At 44.9% G+C, this 17985-nt stretch overlaps 1 protein-coding gene across 5 annotated transcripts in view; it reads right to left on the bottom strand.

Annotated features, from left to right (window-relative positions):
• Positions 1-432: 432 nt before the first annotated feature.
• Positions 433-17985, bottom strand: part of LOC129839675 (patatin-like phospholipase domain-containing protein 6) — a 32876-nt gene continuing 15323 nt past the window's right edge. For 2 of the 5 annotated variants that reach the window (XM_055907223.1, XM_055907224.1), the window contains exons 19-35: positions 17742-17931; positions 17458-17607; positions 17155-17218; positions 16897-17065; positions 16439-16621; positions 15719-15837; positions 15219-15375; positions 14851-14967; positions 14547-14616; positions 10305-10421; positions 8018-8134; positions 5924-6072; positions 5687-5839; positions 5271-5390; positions 4931-5033; positions 3141-3307; positions 433-3062 (exon numbers count right to left, since the gene is read on the bottom strand). In XM_055907223.1, the coding sequence (XP_055763198.1) occupies positions 2985-3062; positions 3141-3307; positions 4931-5033; positions 5271-5390; positions 5687-5839; positions 5924-6072; positions 8018-8134; positions 10305-10421; positions 14547-14616; positions 14851-14967; positions 15219-15375; positions 15719-15837; positions 16439-16621; positions 16897-17065; positions 17155-17218; positions 17458-17607; positions 17742-17931 (2223 nt within the window). In that variant the 3' untranslated portion in view covers positions 433-2984. The remainder of the gene's footprint in view (positions 3063-3140; positions 3308-4930; positions 5034-5270; positions 5391-5686; positions 5840-5923; positions 6073-8017; positions 8135-10304; positions 10422-14546; positions 14617-14850; positions 14968-15218; positions 15376-15718; positions 15838-16438; positions 16622-16896; positions 17066-17154; positions 17219-17457; positions 17608-17741; positions 17932-17985) is intronic. The other 3 variants (XM_055907226.1, XM_055907225.1, XM_055907227.1) reach the window with 3 other exon arrangements.

The raw sequence follows: 17985 nt of genomic DNA, 5'->3' as shown, positions 1-17985 counted from the left end.
GTACAAAATTGACTAACAGGATATTAAGAGTGAAGTCACACACACATTATATCACTTTCACAAGCATCCAAAGACTTATTGGAAGGAATGGTCATGTCCAGTCATGTAATGTGGTTGAGTAATTTCACTGAGGGGGAACTGCAGATGCTGCACCCAGGGATGTGGAGCTGAGGCTGGGGTGGAGTGAGAGGGTGCATGGATGATTTGGAAGCCGCTTCTGGACGTGTTTCTGCACATCCACCTCTGCTGTGTAGAGAGAGGGAGGTGTGGCTCTGGCAAACTATGATGATTCAGTAGAGTAGTGTTGGGGTTCTCATCACGTTGAATGAACAGGGCTCCCTCCTGTGGACAACTTCAGAAACTACAGGTACAGTAAAAGTAAAGTTACAGGAGAAATCCTCTCCTCTACCTGTTATAAAATAAAAACAAATGTTTGCATTATAATTTAGATTTATTATTCAGTATGCATTTTAACATTTCTTTAAATTGAAATGACATCCCATACAATCCTGTCTCCATAGGGCATCTTAAGGAAGATGCAAATAAAACAAATCTCCTTTCCAACCAAGGAATTATTCTTTATATTCATCAGTGCAAAATAGCAAAACCCAAGCTAATAAGAAAGGACAGTACATTTCATTATTCATGTCTGTAATTAGAATTCTCCATTAGGATTTTTTTTCTCCTTTTTTGTTCAGTGATAAAAAAAGGCTATTTTAAAAAAGCCAGTGGTAAAACAAAACAAATAAATTAAATTGGCAAAAAAAAAACATTCAGTGCACATTTGAATGGATTTAGGAAGGACATCTCTCAGGCGAAGAGTCCAAGTTTTGCAGCAGAAAAACATTGACATAGAAATTATTTATTATTTACATATTTCTGAGTATTAACAGGTGTAAAATATGTATCATGTATATATAGTTATTACTAAGATTAGACTAAATTATTCTGTGACCATTTGAGGGCAGGGGTGTCAAACTCAATCCATGGACGGCCTAGTTTCTGCAGGTTTTTGGTTTTTCCTTTCAATTAAGACCTAGACAACCAAGTGAAGGGAGTTCTTTACTAATTAGTGACCTTAATTCATAAAGTAAAAGGAAGGAGTGAAAACCCACAGACACTTGGCCCTCCGTGGACTGAGTTTGACACTCGTTGGTTAGGGAGTACACGGGACCCCATGCAAGCATTAGGCAAGTAGGGAGGGGGTTTTCTATACTAAAAGGTCCATTGGCAAAGTCTCCCCTCCATCGTTTTTAAATGGTTAAATTCAGGTTAAAAAGGCATTGTTATCCTCTGCTTGGAACAAGCAGAATACAGTAGTAGCAAGCATGGTGGAAACCATTGACACACACCTCTCCTCTACACATTTTCATCTCCCTACTTCAACATCCAATAATGTACACCGAACAAAAGTATAAAATGCAACATGTAAAGTGTTGGTCCCATGTTTCATGAGCTGAAACAAAATATCCCAGACATTCTTAATATGCACAAAAAGCTTCTCAAATTTTGTGCAAAAATTGGTTTAAAATCTATTTTAGTGAGCATTTCTCCTTTGCCAAAACAATCCATCCACCTGATAGGTGTGACATATCAAGAAGCAGATTAAAAAGCAGGCTCATTACACAGGTGCACCTTGTGCTGGGGACAATAAAAGGCCACTAAAATGTGCAGTTTTATTACAAAACACAATGCCACAGATGTCTCACGTTTTGAGGGAGTGTGCAATTGGCATGTTGACTGCAGGAATTTCCACCAGAGCTGTTGCCAGATAATTTAAATGTTCATTTCTGTACCATAAGCCACCTCCAACGCTGTGTTTGTGAATTTGGCAGTACGTCCAACCGGCCTCACAACCGCAGACCACGCCAGTCAAGGACCTGAACACCCGGCTTCTTCACCTGCGGGACCGTCTGAGACCAGCCAGCCGGACAGCTGGTGAAACTAAGGAGTATTTCTGTTTGTAATAAAGCCCTTTTGTGGCAAAGAACTTATTCTGATTGGCTGGTCCTGGCCCCCCAGTGGGTGGACCTATGCCCTCCCAGGCCCAGCAAAGGCTGCTCACCTGCCCAGTCATGTGAAATCCATAGATTAGGGCCTAATGTATTTTAATTGGCAGATTTCCTTATATGAACTCAGTAAAACTGTTTAAATTGTTGCATATTGTGTTTATATTTTTGTTCAGTATACATCCGTCTTTCTACCGTTTGTGCGCAGCAGCGGTTTTGCACCTCTTTCATTATCAGCCTTTAATACTACTACTAGTAAATACATCGTAATGACACACATACACACACACACCTCTCTCCAACTTCCATCCACGTAATACCCATCTGTGTCTTAACAGAGAACAGTGTACCATCAATGAGAACCTCTCCTGATTATGGACAGACAGGACATGCAGACAGTCAGTCTGAATAGAGCCAAAGCATTGGAGCGGAAAGCTTAAAGAGACTAGGTGTTTAACTTCAACCAAGTACTAATGTGTTCCCTGTGGTATGAGGGACACCCTTTAGTCACCCCGATAAAAGTAGTTCAGCTTTGGCAGGAGTGGAGTGGTGGGAGGGAAACAGAGTGGTGGGGTCCCAGTTGAGTCCATCTTCAGATTAGAGAGGATCCATTCATGGTCCAAATCACACTGGGCACCAGTGGTCCAAGGGCTTACGGGTTAAGGGTCAGGGGGTTAGCGGGGCTCTCCAACACTGTTCCTGGAGAACTCTCCTGTAGGTTTTCAACCCTTGATGTAACTATCCTGATTTATTTGATAAACCAGCTAATTATTAGAATCAAGCGTAGTAGATTAGGGTTGGGAAAAATAAGTATTTAAGCTACAGTAGCTGCAGAAAGTGCCCGACATCCAACTCTCATCCTCCACCTCCTCTTAGTTTTTGGACCCAGAGCCTGACTCTTATCTCTCCTTTCCTCCCTTCCTCATAGTTCTTAGACCCAAAGTCTATCTCTTTCTCATTTTTCCTCTCCTCCTGTCAGCAGTCGGAGAGCTCGGAGTAGGTGTTGGAGTCACCTTCTGTTTTCCTCCGCTGGCGGACTGACTTCTCCTCATCCTAGAGGAACAAAACACAGACAGTCACTACTAACAGTAGGGTGTGTGAGTGAGAGTCTATGATGTCTGTTACACATACCGCCTGGAAGATTCCGTTCTGGCCCCACTCTCCGGGGGAGAGGTCATCGAGTTCCTGTTCCCCCTCTTCCTCCTCCTCCTCTTCTTCCTCCTCCTCCTCCTCCTCTTCTCTCACCGTGTCCATCCCATCCTCCTCATACTCCGTCAGGCAGTCCGACTCGTCCCCCGCTGTGGGACACACAGACACAGTTATGCACTATGAAAGAGACCAGCCATACTGTAGCACAAGCAACAAGACTGAAGATTGCCATGTGATGCACTACATGACAAAAAGTATGTGGACACCTGCTTGTCAAAGATCTCATTCAAAAATCATGGCATTAATATGGAGTTGTGCCCCCTCCCCTCTTTGCTGCTATAACAGCCTCCACTAGATGTTGGAACATTGCTGTGGGGATTTGCTTCCATTCAGCCACAAGAACATTAGTGAGGTCGGGCACTGATGTTGGGCGATTAGGCCTGGCTTGCAGTCGGCATTCCAATTCATCCCAAAGGTGTTCGATGGGGTTGAGGTCAGGGCTCTGTGCAGGCCAGTCAAGTTATTCCACACTGATCTCAACAAATCATTTCTGTATGGACCTCACTTTGTGCACGGGGGCTTTGTCATGCATAAACAGGAAAGGGTCTTCCCCAGACTGTTGCCCCAAAGTTGGAAGCGCAGAATCGTCTAGAATGTCATTGTATGCTGTAGCATTAAGATTTCCCTTCTCTGGAACTAAAAAAGGGGGCTAAAACAGCCCCAGACCATTATTCCTCCTCAACTAAACTTTACAGTTGACACTATGCATTTGGGCAGGTAGCATTCTCCTGGCATACGCAAAAACCAAATTCGTATGTCAGACTGCCAGATAGTAGGTGAAATAAAATAAATAAATGGTGAAGCGTGATTCACTCCAGAGAACGCCTTTTCACCACTCCAGCCAATGTCTGGCGTTGCGCATGGTGATCTTAGGCTTGTGTGCGGCTGCTAGGCTATGGAAACCCATTTCATGAAGCTCCCAACGAACAGTTCTTGTGCTGACGTTGCTTCCGGAGGCAGTTTAGAACTCGTCGTAAGTGTTGCAACTGAGGACAGACATTTTTACGCGCTTCAGCCCTCGGCGGTCCCGTTCTGTGAGCTGGTGTGGCCTACCACCTCGCAGCTGAGCCGTTGTTGCGCTTAGATGTTTCCACTTCACAATAACAGCACTTACAGTTGACCGGGGCAGATCTAGCATGAACTGACTTGTTGGAAAGGTGGCATCCTATGACGGTGCCACGTTGAAAGTCACTGAGCTCTTCAGTAAGGACATTCTACTGCCAATGTTGGTCTGGAGATGTTATACACCTGTCAGCAACGGGTCTGGCTGAAATAGCCGAATCCACTAATTTGAGGAGGTGTCCACATACTTTTGTATATATAGTGTCACTCTCCATGTATATTCTATCGTAAAGGAGCTACAATTTAAGTAAAGATACATTCAATATTTTTTTAAAGGTGTCCAGGGCCCGTATTCACAAATAGTCTCAGAGTAGGAGTGCTGATCTAGGATCTTTCCATATAAATCTTATTCATTATGATCTAAAAGGCAAACCTGATTCTAGATCAGCAATCCTGCTCTGACAGGCTTCATGGACACTGGCTCTGGAGCGGTGATTATTATTTTATTGCAGGACACTTGAAAGAGTCAGGACATGGTAAAGAGGGAAACAGAGAGGAAGGGGAAATGCTCAAACCCTTATCGACGTTGGCAGTAGAGTTACTGCTCGACCAGACTTCGGTACATTTTCCACTTTATAATAGCCTCTTACCCTCAGCAGCATCAGCGTCGGGATCGACGTAGGTCTGGACCGGCTCAATCCTGGACACTATCTCAGCCAGGTCAGTGAAGTCTGACCCTGTACACGTACAGGACTGGAATACAAACAAGATAATGTCATTATGTTAACGAGAATGTTAGAATTTGTGTAAAATGTAATAACGAACACAGCTTAAAACAAGAGAATGTCATGGGAATGTTATAATAACGTTAGGTAAATATTATGTTAGGAGAATGTCATAATGTAAAGATGGTGAATGTAAGGTTTGTGACGTGTGTGTGTGTGTGTGTGTGTGTGTGTGTGTGTGCTTGTGTGTGTGTGTGAGACTCACGTCCGTCTTGGTCTTGCTGTCGTTGTAGTCTGCCGAGCGGTGGTCCTTGAGCATGTTGTCGATGATGTCACCACGGGCCCAGCCGGTGAAGAGCAGCTTGCCGTGCTGGTAGCCCACATCCTGACAGAGAGGACAGGTTAGCCTGGGGTAACAGACCATGTGGTACAGTAACAAGCTACTGTAGCAATAGAGTCTGGTGGAGACCTAGCTACAAATATGTTCTTTTACCTTGTGATTTGTTAGCTATGAACAGGAGACTGTATTTTACTAAACTTAATGTTAGCTGTTATCTAACATTTTATTTTCTCTAACAACCACATAAAAAAAGTGGTCATGAATGTAAATACATTTTGAACATATCCCAGAGCCTGCATAAGGAGACGAGACAGGTGTTGAGAAGGAATTGTGGAACTCACGTAGATCTCATCAAACTTGCCGAAGTCCATTGTCTTGAAGCGGTCGATGGGTGGTCTGATATACTCGCAGTAGGCACTCTTCTTAACCACTTCCAGCTGACGTACACACGACACATAGGCCAGCCTGGACTGGATCTCTGCCATGTCTGGAACCTGGGTGGGTATAGACGATAGGGTGTGAGAATGTGTGCGTGTGCTCGTGTCGGTGTGTAGGGTCATCTGCGTTGATCATCATACCTTCACTTTCTCTGCCCAGGGGTTGATCCGTTTCCACAGCAACCACCAGCCCGACAGGCTGTCGCCGTAGTTACAGAGGTCCGTCTCGTCCTGGCTACCTACGTCGATGGCGATGACAGTCTTGGCGCCCATGTTCCTCGCGATGTCCGCTGTGGGACGTCACGTTGTGACACACACACACACAGACGTACACGAGGCGGCAGCAGGGACAATAAGGAAAACCCAGTCTGGGGTTATTGTGGTTATCTCCTAATAGGAACATTGTCCTTCATATACTTTATTACATATTCAAACTCACTCCACCAGAAACAGACATCCCAATTGGCTGGATTATCACCAACTGGAAAATCCCAACAAACTTCATTTCATTTCCAGTTTTATACAATGCATCTACTCATATCGCCCTACTACACCTCTACATTTTTTTTGATGGTCCCAATGTTTGGGTGAATGCTTATCTCCACTTTTTGTTCCCTCCTGTATTGTTGATAATGCAGCCTTGGTGTGTGTGTTTATGGTGCGAGTCCCAGAGAGGGTTTGAGACCAAGTACCCTGTGAAGGGTGCAGGTCTCACCAGTCCACTCCACAGTGTTGACCCAATGTGTTCAAGGAACTGGCAGGCAGCCTAGCGGTTTAGTGTTGGTCTAGTAACCCAAAGGTCGCCAGTTCGAATCCCCGAGCCAGAGAAAAATCAGTCAATGTGTCCTTGAGCAAGGCACTTAACCCTAATTTCTCCTGTAAGTTGCTCTGGATAACAGCGTCTGCTAAATGACAAAAATGTAAAAAATGAACCAAGCCTAAATTTGGAAGAGTTTAAACTTATATCATTAGCGTTAGGTCTATGGGTACTAGCTATCTAAATCCATCATAAACACTAGATGGTTACTATGGCATTGCGCCTCTTCTGCCTATTAGAATGTGAGACTAGTCATTGCTTTAGCCCGATAGACACTGGGTCCAACTCTGTAGGTGTGTCCACCCAAAACATCAAATAATCACACGTATCGTAAACCTCGAAGCCACCCAACCATGTGGCACAAACCACAAGGAGATTCCACATCTAAATGAACCTAAATCCCCCAAAATAGAGAAGGATGATGTTCAACTTCATCAGGTTTGTGAAACATGGTTTTGTGTTTCATTATTTTTCTTCTGCACGCTACAATGCCGACTTCCAAGAGGAGATAACAGTAGCATAGTAGAAGAGATAGACATTTGAGTAGCATGCAGATTATTATTTTTTTTTTCAAGTTGTCTTTTTTTCCAGTTGGAATGCAACAGGCAGTCAATACATCCATTTGGTAGAACTCCCAAGTTGGTAACATCCTATTGAATACCAGTTTGTTGAGGGGCCTGATACTGCGTGTCGTCTTCATACTGGAAGGGAATGTACTGTCAGAGCCGACTGGTGTCTAGTAAGTCACTGATTTAGAAGCATGGGCTATTGTTTTGTTTTATGGAATTGAGAAAGCTATATCGTTTTTAAAGTTGCCTAAATCACAACTCTATCTACACTCCAATAATTTGAGGAATACGGTATATGTCCTGCCCCTTTAGATGTTCTCAGCCAGTAAGACACCAGGAAGCCTGACTGACAGACACATAGCATTCTCTGTTGATTTAGTGCCGATTTAAAAAGCTTGTGGATACTGGACAATGGGATACTTTGTACCACCAGTGCCCACCATCACTAACACACTTGACGCTCTGTGTTGTATTTTCTCCCATCTGATAGGAAAGATTGATCCTGAGCTGAAAGCATGTTACAGACCAATTTCAAATACACTACGGGGTTCATTTACATATTTGTTTTCCCCTCAGTCAATTGCCTCTATGGCTATATTTTGAAAAGATTGTTGGCAAATTAAATTTGAACATTTTGACAATGGAAATGATTTGAACGCTCCTTCCCACTGCTCAGATGGTAGAAAAAGCAACTGAATTCTGTCAAACTGTCATCTCCACCATTGTCAATGACAGCCCCTACCCATGGATGATCTCTGAATACCCCCCCCTCCAACTAAAATAACTCTGAAAATGTCCTACTACCCCTTCTCTCCACCCTCTTTCCTGTTCTCCTCCCCATCTACTTGCCTGGCAGGTTGTTGATGTAGCCCCCGTCCATAAGCAAGTTGCCATCTTTGGGGTCGCAGAGGGGCGGCAGGTACCCTGAGAGGGTCATGCTCGCCCTCACATAGCGCCACAGTGACCCTGTGAGCCACACCCAGGGGGAGGGAGGGGATAACATCTCAATAATGTTGGCATAACTTCTCAGGTTAGTCATGCGTTTTGGCAGCAGACCACGACCCCAAACCAAAGGGATGCAATCCCAATTGGTTAACCCAGAGGTGGGTAACCGCCAAGGGGTTAGCCACAAGATGTGAATGTGGTGCTGCCCAACCTCTCAAATTGCTTCTGCATTCCCTGAACCACCTTACCATGCACAGAGACCTGAGTGTGTGTGTGTCAGGTCTAGGCACATGGTACAGGGGTATGGGTTCAGCCACAGAGTATCAAGGGTTGGTTCGATCTCCAGACTCTGTCCCCAACCACAACCTTATGCTCCTTGTGAGTTAACCCTTGTGAAAGGTTATCGAGCCAAAGTGAAGCTTTTGCTTTTAGAACCATTTATAAAAAGTAGTGTGTTTTACAGCACTTGGTGAAAACATACAAAAAGGGGGAAGAAACCTGTATTTTTGGTGATTTTAGTTAAGAGGAACCTTTTTAAACCTTCAGTTCCCTGACTCCCCAACTAGACACAAAGAGCACTGGAGGTTGGTAGTCTGATCACAGCATATGGAGATCTCTCAGACACTAGCGAACATGTTAGGGGCAACCAGCCAGCACTGCCCAAAGCTGTGGTCCTGTAATACCACTCCGGACCAGCAGAGGGCAGGGGGAGGCTGGGCGCTGCATGGATTGGAAGGAGAAGGAGCACCAGAGGAAGAGCAGGATGCGGCTGTGTGTGGAGTTTGAAGGGGACATACGAGACTGAAGAATTTCAGTGTGGAATCATTGAACTGAACTAATTCTGGACTTAGAAGTACTAACAAAACGCACAGTCACCATTCTCACCCCACTTTTAATTTGAGGCTTCAATCAAGCCTTTCACTGACAAGAGTGATGGAACTGTATGTTCGGCTATGGGCATTGGTAGGATCCAGAACACTTTTGGCATCTCGCTAGAAAAAGCTAAAGGGAAACAGGTAGCATCAGCAACACTGTCATCAATATATATGTAAAGAGTAAATATATAGATGCGTACAGTACACAGACACATGCACATACATGGACAGGGGGAGGTGTAGCTGCTGGGGGGGGGTGCAAATGGTTGACAGAAGCCATTCATAAGCACTGGTCGGTATGACGACATGGGATCAAGCGATGGACGAACGGACAAACAAATGGACACAGAAAAAACGACTACAGACCACAATTTAAAAAACAAACATGAAATAGCCTATATGGTGATCTTCTCTGACCTCAACACAAAACATTTATTTCCCGACACCATAGGATCAGCTTCAAACCCTGAAGAGAACGCTACATGTTGTGTTCCTATAGCTAGGTCGATACGCAAAAAGCTATAACCTATGGACCTACACTGACAAACGAGTGACTGAGACCCAAGCTTTAGAAAGTGGAAAACGACAAGCAGTAAGCTGCGTGGAAAGGCCTTAGGAAAAAGCCTGTGTGCCATGCTCAGGAAAAATCAGGCAAGTGAGTGTACACTTGGTGTGTAGTATACCAGCCAAGTGCAGGAGAACTTGGGAGATGAAGTGGAGCAGCAAGGAGAACCAAAAACAGGGAGGGGGCGGGGCACCAAAAGCAGGACCATCATGCACCTCTCTGTCTGACCCATGGATATGTACCTGCATGAGCAAAGCCTCACTGCCAATCCGGAGGAATGGGGAGGGGCTTATTGACACTGGGGGGCGGGACAAAGCCAATTCGTAACTGACGTGTGTATGAGTGTGAACTATTGAAGCCAAATTGAATAGAGAAGTATTGGTGTTAAGAATGGGTGGTTCTGGGTGTAGGGGAGCGAAACATTACATCCCCTCCACTCACATACCGAAATATACACTGTATTAGCCTAACTTTCCTTCCAAACCATGGGTTCCCAATGTCCGACTGGTCAGGTGGGGTTAAGGTGAGACGGAACGTGGGGGGGAGGGAGTGGTTGATTGTCTGTGTTTCAAGGAGCTTAAGGTAGAAGTTGCCCCTAACCCCAGATCTGGGATCAATTGACATAACCCCAATCCTAACATTAACCATCAGGTGGGTGAAAATAATATGACCCTGTATCAGTGGTCAGGAGCAACTTCTACAACTCCTTTTGGGGTTGAGACGGGTCGGGGTTTGAACTTTGAACTCTGACCTGGGACATTGTTAACATAGCAACCATCCACAAGCAGGTGGCCATCCTTGGGGTCGCAGAGGGGAGGTAAATAGGGGGTGTAGGAGGCACTCGCTCTAACATAGCGCCACAGCGAGCCTGTCAGAATGAAAGATGGAGAAGGGACATCAAACATGGACAAATAGCCCCACGTCACACACAGACAGAGAGAGAGGCAGAGCCAGAGAGAGAGAAAGAGAGATAAAGAGTGAGACAAAGGAGAGAGGAGAGATTAGGGTTCCAAATTGTCAGAAACGTTCCCAAAGTTCCCGTATTTGTTGGGGAAATTCCAGTTGAAGAATTTCCAGTTGATTCTGGGAATCCTCCAACTGGGATTTCTGAAAAACCTGAGAACTTTGGAAAGTTTCTGTAATTTTGTAAAACCTAGGAGCAAGACAGAGCTAAAGATGGCCAGATATATAGAGAGAGTGAGGGACAGAAAAGAGCAGGAGACAAAAGGGGCAAAACATGTCCAGAGCTCTCGACGTATACAATCTAAAAACGTAAAACGACCTGAAATTGTATCTGACGTATACAGTATAAAACCCTCAGTGAACATGGCCAGGTAACATAACGCAATGTTTCTAGAAGTAAATAACCAGAGAGGCCAGTTCTAGAAGTAAATAACCAGAGAGGCCAGTTCTAGAAGTAAATAACCAGAGAGGCCAGTTCTAGAAGTAAATAACCAGAGAGGCCAGTTCTAGAAGTAAATAACCAGAGAGGCCAGTTCTAGAAGTAAATAACCAGAGAGGCCAGTTCTAGAAGTAAATAACCAGAGAGGCCAGTTCTAGAAGTAAATAACCAGAGAGGCCAGTTCTAGAAGTAAATAACCAGAGAGGCCAGTTCTAGAAGTAAATAACCAGAGAGGCCAGTTCTAGAAGTAAATAACCAGAGAGGCCAGTTCTAGAAGTAAATAACCAGAGAGGCCAGTTCTAGAAGTAAATAACCAGAGAGGCCAGTTCTAGAAGTAAATAACCAGAGGCCAGTTCTAGAAGTAAATAACCAGAGAGGCCAGTTCTAGAAGTAAATAACCAGAGAGGCCAGTTCTAGAAGTAAATAACCAGAGGCCAGTTCTAGAAGTAAATAACCAGAGAGGCCAGTTCTAGAAGTAAATAACCAGAGAGGCCAGTTCTAGAAGTAAAACAGATAGCACAGACAGGATTGTAGATGACAATTAAATTTTTTCAATACAGATAGAAAATAACTAAATAGCGTCACAGCATTAATATTACACTGAATTTCAAACTAATAGTTCAAATGGTGTCATCCATTTACTCTCCTAAACCACTCAAAAGGAGCCATGAACACCGTAACCATGTATTAGTTCAGAAACATCATTGGAAAATGGAGACCTACATACACTGAGTGCGCACAAGACATTAAGAACACCTGCTCTTTCCAGGACATAGACTGACCAGGTGACAGCTATGATCCCTTATTGATGTCACTTGTTAAATCCACTTCAATCAATGAAGATGAAGGGAAGGAGACAAGTTAGAGAAGGATTTTTAAGCCTTGAGACAGTTGAGACATGGATTGTGTATGTGTGCCAACGGGCAAGACAAAAACAAATATGTAAGTGCCTTTGAACGGGGTATGGGAGCAGGTGCCAGGCGCACCGGTTTGTGTCAAGAACTGAAACGCTGCTGGGTTTCACGCTCAACAGTTTCCCATGAGTATCACGAATTGTCCACCACTCAAAGGACATTCAGCCAACTTGACACAACTAAGGTAAGCAATGGAGTCAACCTGGGCCTACGTCCCTGCGGAACGCTTTCAACACTTGTAGAGTCCATGACTCGACAAATTGAGGCTGTTCTAAAGGCAAAAGGTGTTCCTAATGTTTTGTACACTCAGTGTATTTCTACTCTATCCCAGGCTATCAACAGCCACAGTCGTCCTGTTTGGTGTTTTGTTTAGAGCGTAAGAGCGTATTAGCTTGGTTAGATAGATAGCAGCCGACAACAAACAAGAAAATTACTACAAAATGCACCAACATTCTCAGAGAAAGGGATCGAGAGAGCGAGAGAGAGGGAGGAGACCAGTGAAAGAGAGAAGTAAGAGTTAGAAAAAGATCAAAAGGAAGATCCATCTACAAGCCAGGGAGAATTAGCTAGCACACACACACACACAACGCAGGATCTATAAACTTGATGGCTATGACCATACTCTAAAAGCCACCATCTTGAAATTAAGCTACAGGTCTTGCGACTAGCGTAACATAAATATATAAAAAAGACTAAATGATGCTACATTTACACAATGTCGAAGAGACTAACATTCATTGGTTGGCTTATGGAAACATGGGGTGTTGCATTAATCAAATAGTGCCACCACGAACACAGAAAGTCCTTGTGTTACGAATGAGCCAACGGTGTAACTTCCTATGTTGGAAAACCCTGAGGTTGGTGTTAAAAAAATGGCCCACTTACTCGGAGCTTCAGACATTGCGCTCTGGCCATGTGTGGTGTATGCTACGGTTGAAGTTCTCTAGGTACAGATCTAGGATCAGCTTCCCCTCCCCCAATACTAAACTTAACCATTATTGGGGGAAATACATAACTGACCCAAGATCAGGGTCTAGGGGCAACTTCACTCTATTCCTGTGTGTAAGCCTCCAGTAATGGAAATTTGAGCTGTATGAAAGCACATTGGGAGAAACTATGGGAAGCGAGGGAGGGATGGACGGAGAGGCGTTAGGGTGCGGAGGGGTAAAGCAAATGAAGAGTGTTCTGGATCCTACTTGTTGACGCGGACAAGGGTGGAAGGTTCAGCGACTAGCACACTACATCTATAGTACACTAGCCTGGCCCCAGATCTGTTTGTGCCATTTTCCCAACAATGACCATAGGAGATGGTAAGATGGCAAAACAGATCTGGGACCAGGCTAATAGTAAGCCTATATACAGCAGATGATGAAAGTGTCCCCATATGAGCAAATGAACATTAGGCAAGTCGCATGGTTTGTTTGGTGTTGTTTTAAAAGACACGTTTTAAACATAAAACAGATGGGAGAAAGGTAGGAGGAATAACCTGAGAAAGAGAGTAATAGAGATGAGCAGTGGGAGTGTACTAGGCTGCGTCAACAGGAAGTGACATCACACTAGGGAGGAGGAAGGTGGTCGGTAAAGAGAGAGAGTGTCGTAAAGCTTTGCTCTCGCCGTTAGTAAACATGCCAAGTGCAGACAGGCATCGAAGATATAACTGGAGGACCCCACAACCTTATGACACCCCAAATCCAGGATCAAGGAGGACTCAATTGCTACATTTGCCTATGTGGCCTAAAATCAGTACATAAATAACATAGATTACTTTCTTTAAATGCCTTTGCTCTTACAAACCAGTGGACATTACCGGTGATAACGAATGCATGCAGCATGTACTAACACTGGATTTGGGGGGGGGTAGGTTTCCTTCCACAAGCCAAAAGGTGTGGCCTATGACCCCAAGAGGTCAGCAGGGGTCGTACCCCCAGCCTCTAGGACTATTCTAGCTACAGTTAGTGGCAGTGCATTTCTCACTCAGTCAGTCATCACACACATAAACAATCCATATATTAAGTGTCAGTCAGTCAGTCAATGGAGGAACATATTAAACAAGCAGGGAAAAGAGGATTTTGCTCTAGCATACCAGCTGTATGACCTCCCTATTAGTATTATACAGCTGAAACACATGCAGAACCTAACCAATTTATCTAAAACGCCAAATTATAACACCACCTAGCTATCTTAAGATGAATGCACTAACTGTAAGTCGCTCTGGATAAGAGCGTCTGCTAAATGACTAAAATGTAAATGTACAATTAAGGGCTGGGATTTTAGTCCCATAACCCATACTCTGATTCAGTAAAATCAGTACGTTCTAATCTAAATTATCTAGCTGTTATCAAACGCCGAATGACATAAGGAATGAATGATCATGTCAATCCCACGTTAGTTCTCGGTCATATTGGACCGTACCAGCGTGAGTGGATTGAGTTAAATAGTGTTACATATGGAGTATATATCTAAATGAAATACATATCTAACTTGTGTGTGTGTGTGTGTATGTGAGACTGCTTAAGAGTTATCCTAACAGCTATCCAATTTCTACTCAAAATCCTGCAGAAGTAGGACAATTACTTCTATAGTGCGGTCAAGACAACTTCAAAATCTAGTCGTCCATTTCTAAACAGCGATAGAGCAGAGAGAGGGAGGGGCCAGCGGTTAGCTGCCTGTCACTCACCGTCTTGGTGCACACGCATGGCGGACGCCGTGATGTCAGTAGTCACGTTGAAGTAGGGCAACCACAGGTCCTGATGGTTACATAGACCACACATTCCATATGAATTGGAATAAGGAACATTCAGAAGGATATATATTATGTAGAACAAATATGCCTCTCCAAAATGTGGAGTAGGTATCAACGTCAGCTCTATTCAAGACATTTCTATCTGCAACTGTTCACAAGGTTTGCCTACTGAACGTGGCCCAGTTTCCTTCACAGACAGACATCTCTAGTAGCACTGACAGACAATGTGACCTCTCACCTCAGCCTGCTTGTCCTGGAACACTTTGGAGATGCTGGTGTTGAAGGCGGCGCCGGTGAACATTGAGGTGATGGGATAGGTCAGGTCAAGAATGGTTTTGAATACGGAGTTCATCGCCTGTAGGGAGGGAGGGAAGGAGGTTAATAATGAGCGTGTCTGAGATCAACATTTCAGTCGGAACCGCACAGAATCACCTTGCGTCCCACATGACCACTCATTATGTGATCAACACGAGTGATTCTGTGTCTCGCCATGCTCAAACTGATTCCCTCTAATACACTACATGTCACCTGACAAAGGAATGTGCCAAAAGGTCAGATTTAGGAACAAGAGAAGTGCATGATGGTATAGCGGAGGGAGGATCAGACCTTGGACCACTCTCGGGCTCTCTGCTTGGTGCGCACCGCACTCCTCTCCTCGGCGTACAGCGCCCCGATGAACGACCCGATGGACGTCCCGCCCACGATATCGATGGGAATCCCTGCCTCCTCCATGGCCTTGATCACTCCCACGTGGGAGCAGCCTCTGCAAGAGTGACAGAGACAACAACCAATCAGAGAGAGTAGGAAATTCACTGTTTGAGGACTGCATTTCTTCCACTTCTTTCATTCATTTGAAAAGATCTGAAAGAACTTGACTAATTCGAGACTACAGATACACTGAAGGACATTCATGTTACAAGAAATCTTGATAATAATCAACAGAAGACAGGACTTCTCATGCAAAGAGCTGTGGTCCCATGACTGTCATTGAAAACATGCATTTGATGATGTCGATTGTGTGGAGTAAAGCACGTACTACTTGATCATCTACAAAAGAGAGTCTAGCACAAAAGAGAGGTGTTCCTATCAAAACTAAGTCCACTGACCTGGCACCTCCTCCTCCCAGCACCAGAGCGATGCTGTTCCCAGTCAGTACCCGGGCCAGCCGAGAGAAATCACTGTGTCTGTCCGCTGTCTTCTCAAACACCTTCTCATACACCTCCCTCTGCGCACACACACACACACACACACACACACACACACACACACACACACACGTCGATTTCAGATGATAATCTGAGCAATTTGTAGGCTTCCATGCGCTTGAAACGAGAGCTTGTCCAACAATTCAGACTTGGGCCTGGTTAGCGACAGTTGCTATCCACCAAAGCGCTGTAAGTGGTTGGTAAGCTTGTCAATGGATAATTTCCCCAAAACGACCTGGGCTGGGTTTCCCAAAGCTTTTGTTGCTAAAGCACTATGTTATTTCTCATGAAAACCAAAACTCATGCTACTCGTAGAACAGCAAAGTGCTTCATTTTGAGCCGTCACTCCGTGCAAGATAAAACAAATGTTTTGATTGGATGAAGAGGACATGCTCAACAGGCTATTAAAGTATATATAAAACAGACTAGCCTCCTCTCTTACCACATCGTCAGAGCTCTCTTTACAACTGTCCTCATCCTCCATTTAATGGAGGAACACAATCAGATGTGGGCAAAGGTCGGTGTGTGATGAATGAATAAAAAATAAAAAAACGAAAGTTAGAAAGAGAGAAAGTAAAAAAAGAAACAAAGAAGTCATGGCATCTCCCCAGGGAGTCGCACCAGTTTTGAGGGGCTGCGTCGTGAGAAGACCCGGCGGGGGCAGCGGAGGTGGAGGTGTCCAGAGCACCAGCTCCTCATGTTGAGCCACTCTACGGTCCTGGAGGGCCCCGACCCGTCCTCTTTATGGAGCAGCACCAGCTGTTTCAGGGCCCTCACCGCGGTGTTCTCCAACATCTGCTCTAACTAGAGAGAGAGAGGCATGGTTAAATACAGTACTGAGGATAAGATGCAGTCATAACTAGACTGCTTTAAAAAAAAATATCTCTACAAATAAGCTGAAATATGAGGTTCATGTATAATTTCACAATGAAAGTTTTAAATTGAACAAATAAATGTAACTAGGCAGCTTGTAAGTAGAGTAGCTTCATAGGTCAACCAATCCTCCAAACACTAGCAACCCATCTTCCAATTGAGCCCCATCCAAATCAACCTCCAGCTCTTCACCCCGTCCCTCCTACCTGTCCCAGCGCAGGTTCCTGTTCACCCAGGCCCACGATGAGGATGCAGTCAGCCTGTCTGATGCAGCGCTGAGTCCAGGGGGTCATACTGCTGTCTGTCTGGTACAGGACTATCCTGTTGATGTCCTCCTGCTGGGCCAGCCAGCCAGACAGACGGTACTCATGGATACTGTTACGAGGGGAGAACGAGAGTGAAGAACAACCAACTGATATGGATACTGCAGAGGAAGAGAGGAAGAAGAGAGGATAAAAACGGACCTATCCAGAGCGGAGGCCCCCAGTCGCTCTCTGATGATGTCACTGGTCAGTAGCAGGGTAGGTCCTACACATCAAGGACAAATGTTTAATATTTCCGAGAGAACAATTTATGTATATAAAATTGAATATCACGGTCGCTCAATGTAACAATTTAGTTAAGGAACAGAATAGAACAACCTTATTGTCCACAGAATCTACTCGCATTAGGCAGATGTAATCACTATTGACTAATATGAAACAAGACGTTCAAGTCATAGTAAGGTTTGATTGACAGTTGCTATGCTAGTCTCTAGAGGTGTGTACCTATGGCGCTGAGGGCGTGGCTGAGCTCCAGGTTGAAGGCGTTGATTGGCACCTCGTCACAGATGGGCAGTACGGCCACAGTGGACAGGTTACTGGCCGGGTTGGTGACGTCAGGGCTGGACGCTACGCTGGACAGGCCGAGGGCAGAACCTGGAGAAGTACGGGGTGAGAGAGAGAGAGAGAGTGTAATACATGGCTTTATCTAGAGGACAAAGAGGGCAAGTGTGTGTATGCATACATTACATGCCTGTGTACTTGTGGGTGTGTCTCACACACACACTCACCTGAGAATGGTCCGCGGGCCTGTTGCAGGTTCCCCAGGATTTTCTGTCCCAGCAGGTGGATCAACCTGGTGACCACCTGTGGGTACCTCCTCTTGATGTTGTTGAGCGTTCCCTCTGGTAGCTTGACCAGCTCTGTGTCTCTGACCGCGTGGACCGTAGTGGCTCTGGGCTGTCGGGTCAGAGCCTCAACCTGGGGAAAACAGGAGGAGATGATAGTAAGAGCTCCAAAATCATGGGATTTAAA

Source organism: Salvelinus fontinalis, chromosome 40, assembly GCF_029448725.1.
Source record: "Salvelinus fontinalis isolate EN_2023a chromosome 40, ASM2944872v1, whole genome shotgun sequence".
Taxonomy (NCBI): Eukaryota; Metazoa; Chordata; class Actinopteri; order Salmoniformes; family Salmonidae; genus Salvelinus; species Salvelinus fontinalis.
The sequence above is the reverse complement of the archived record's forward strand: the minus strand, read 5'-3'. Positions and strand labels throughout refer to the sequence as shown.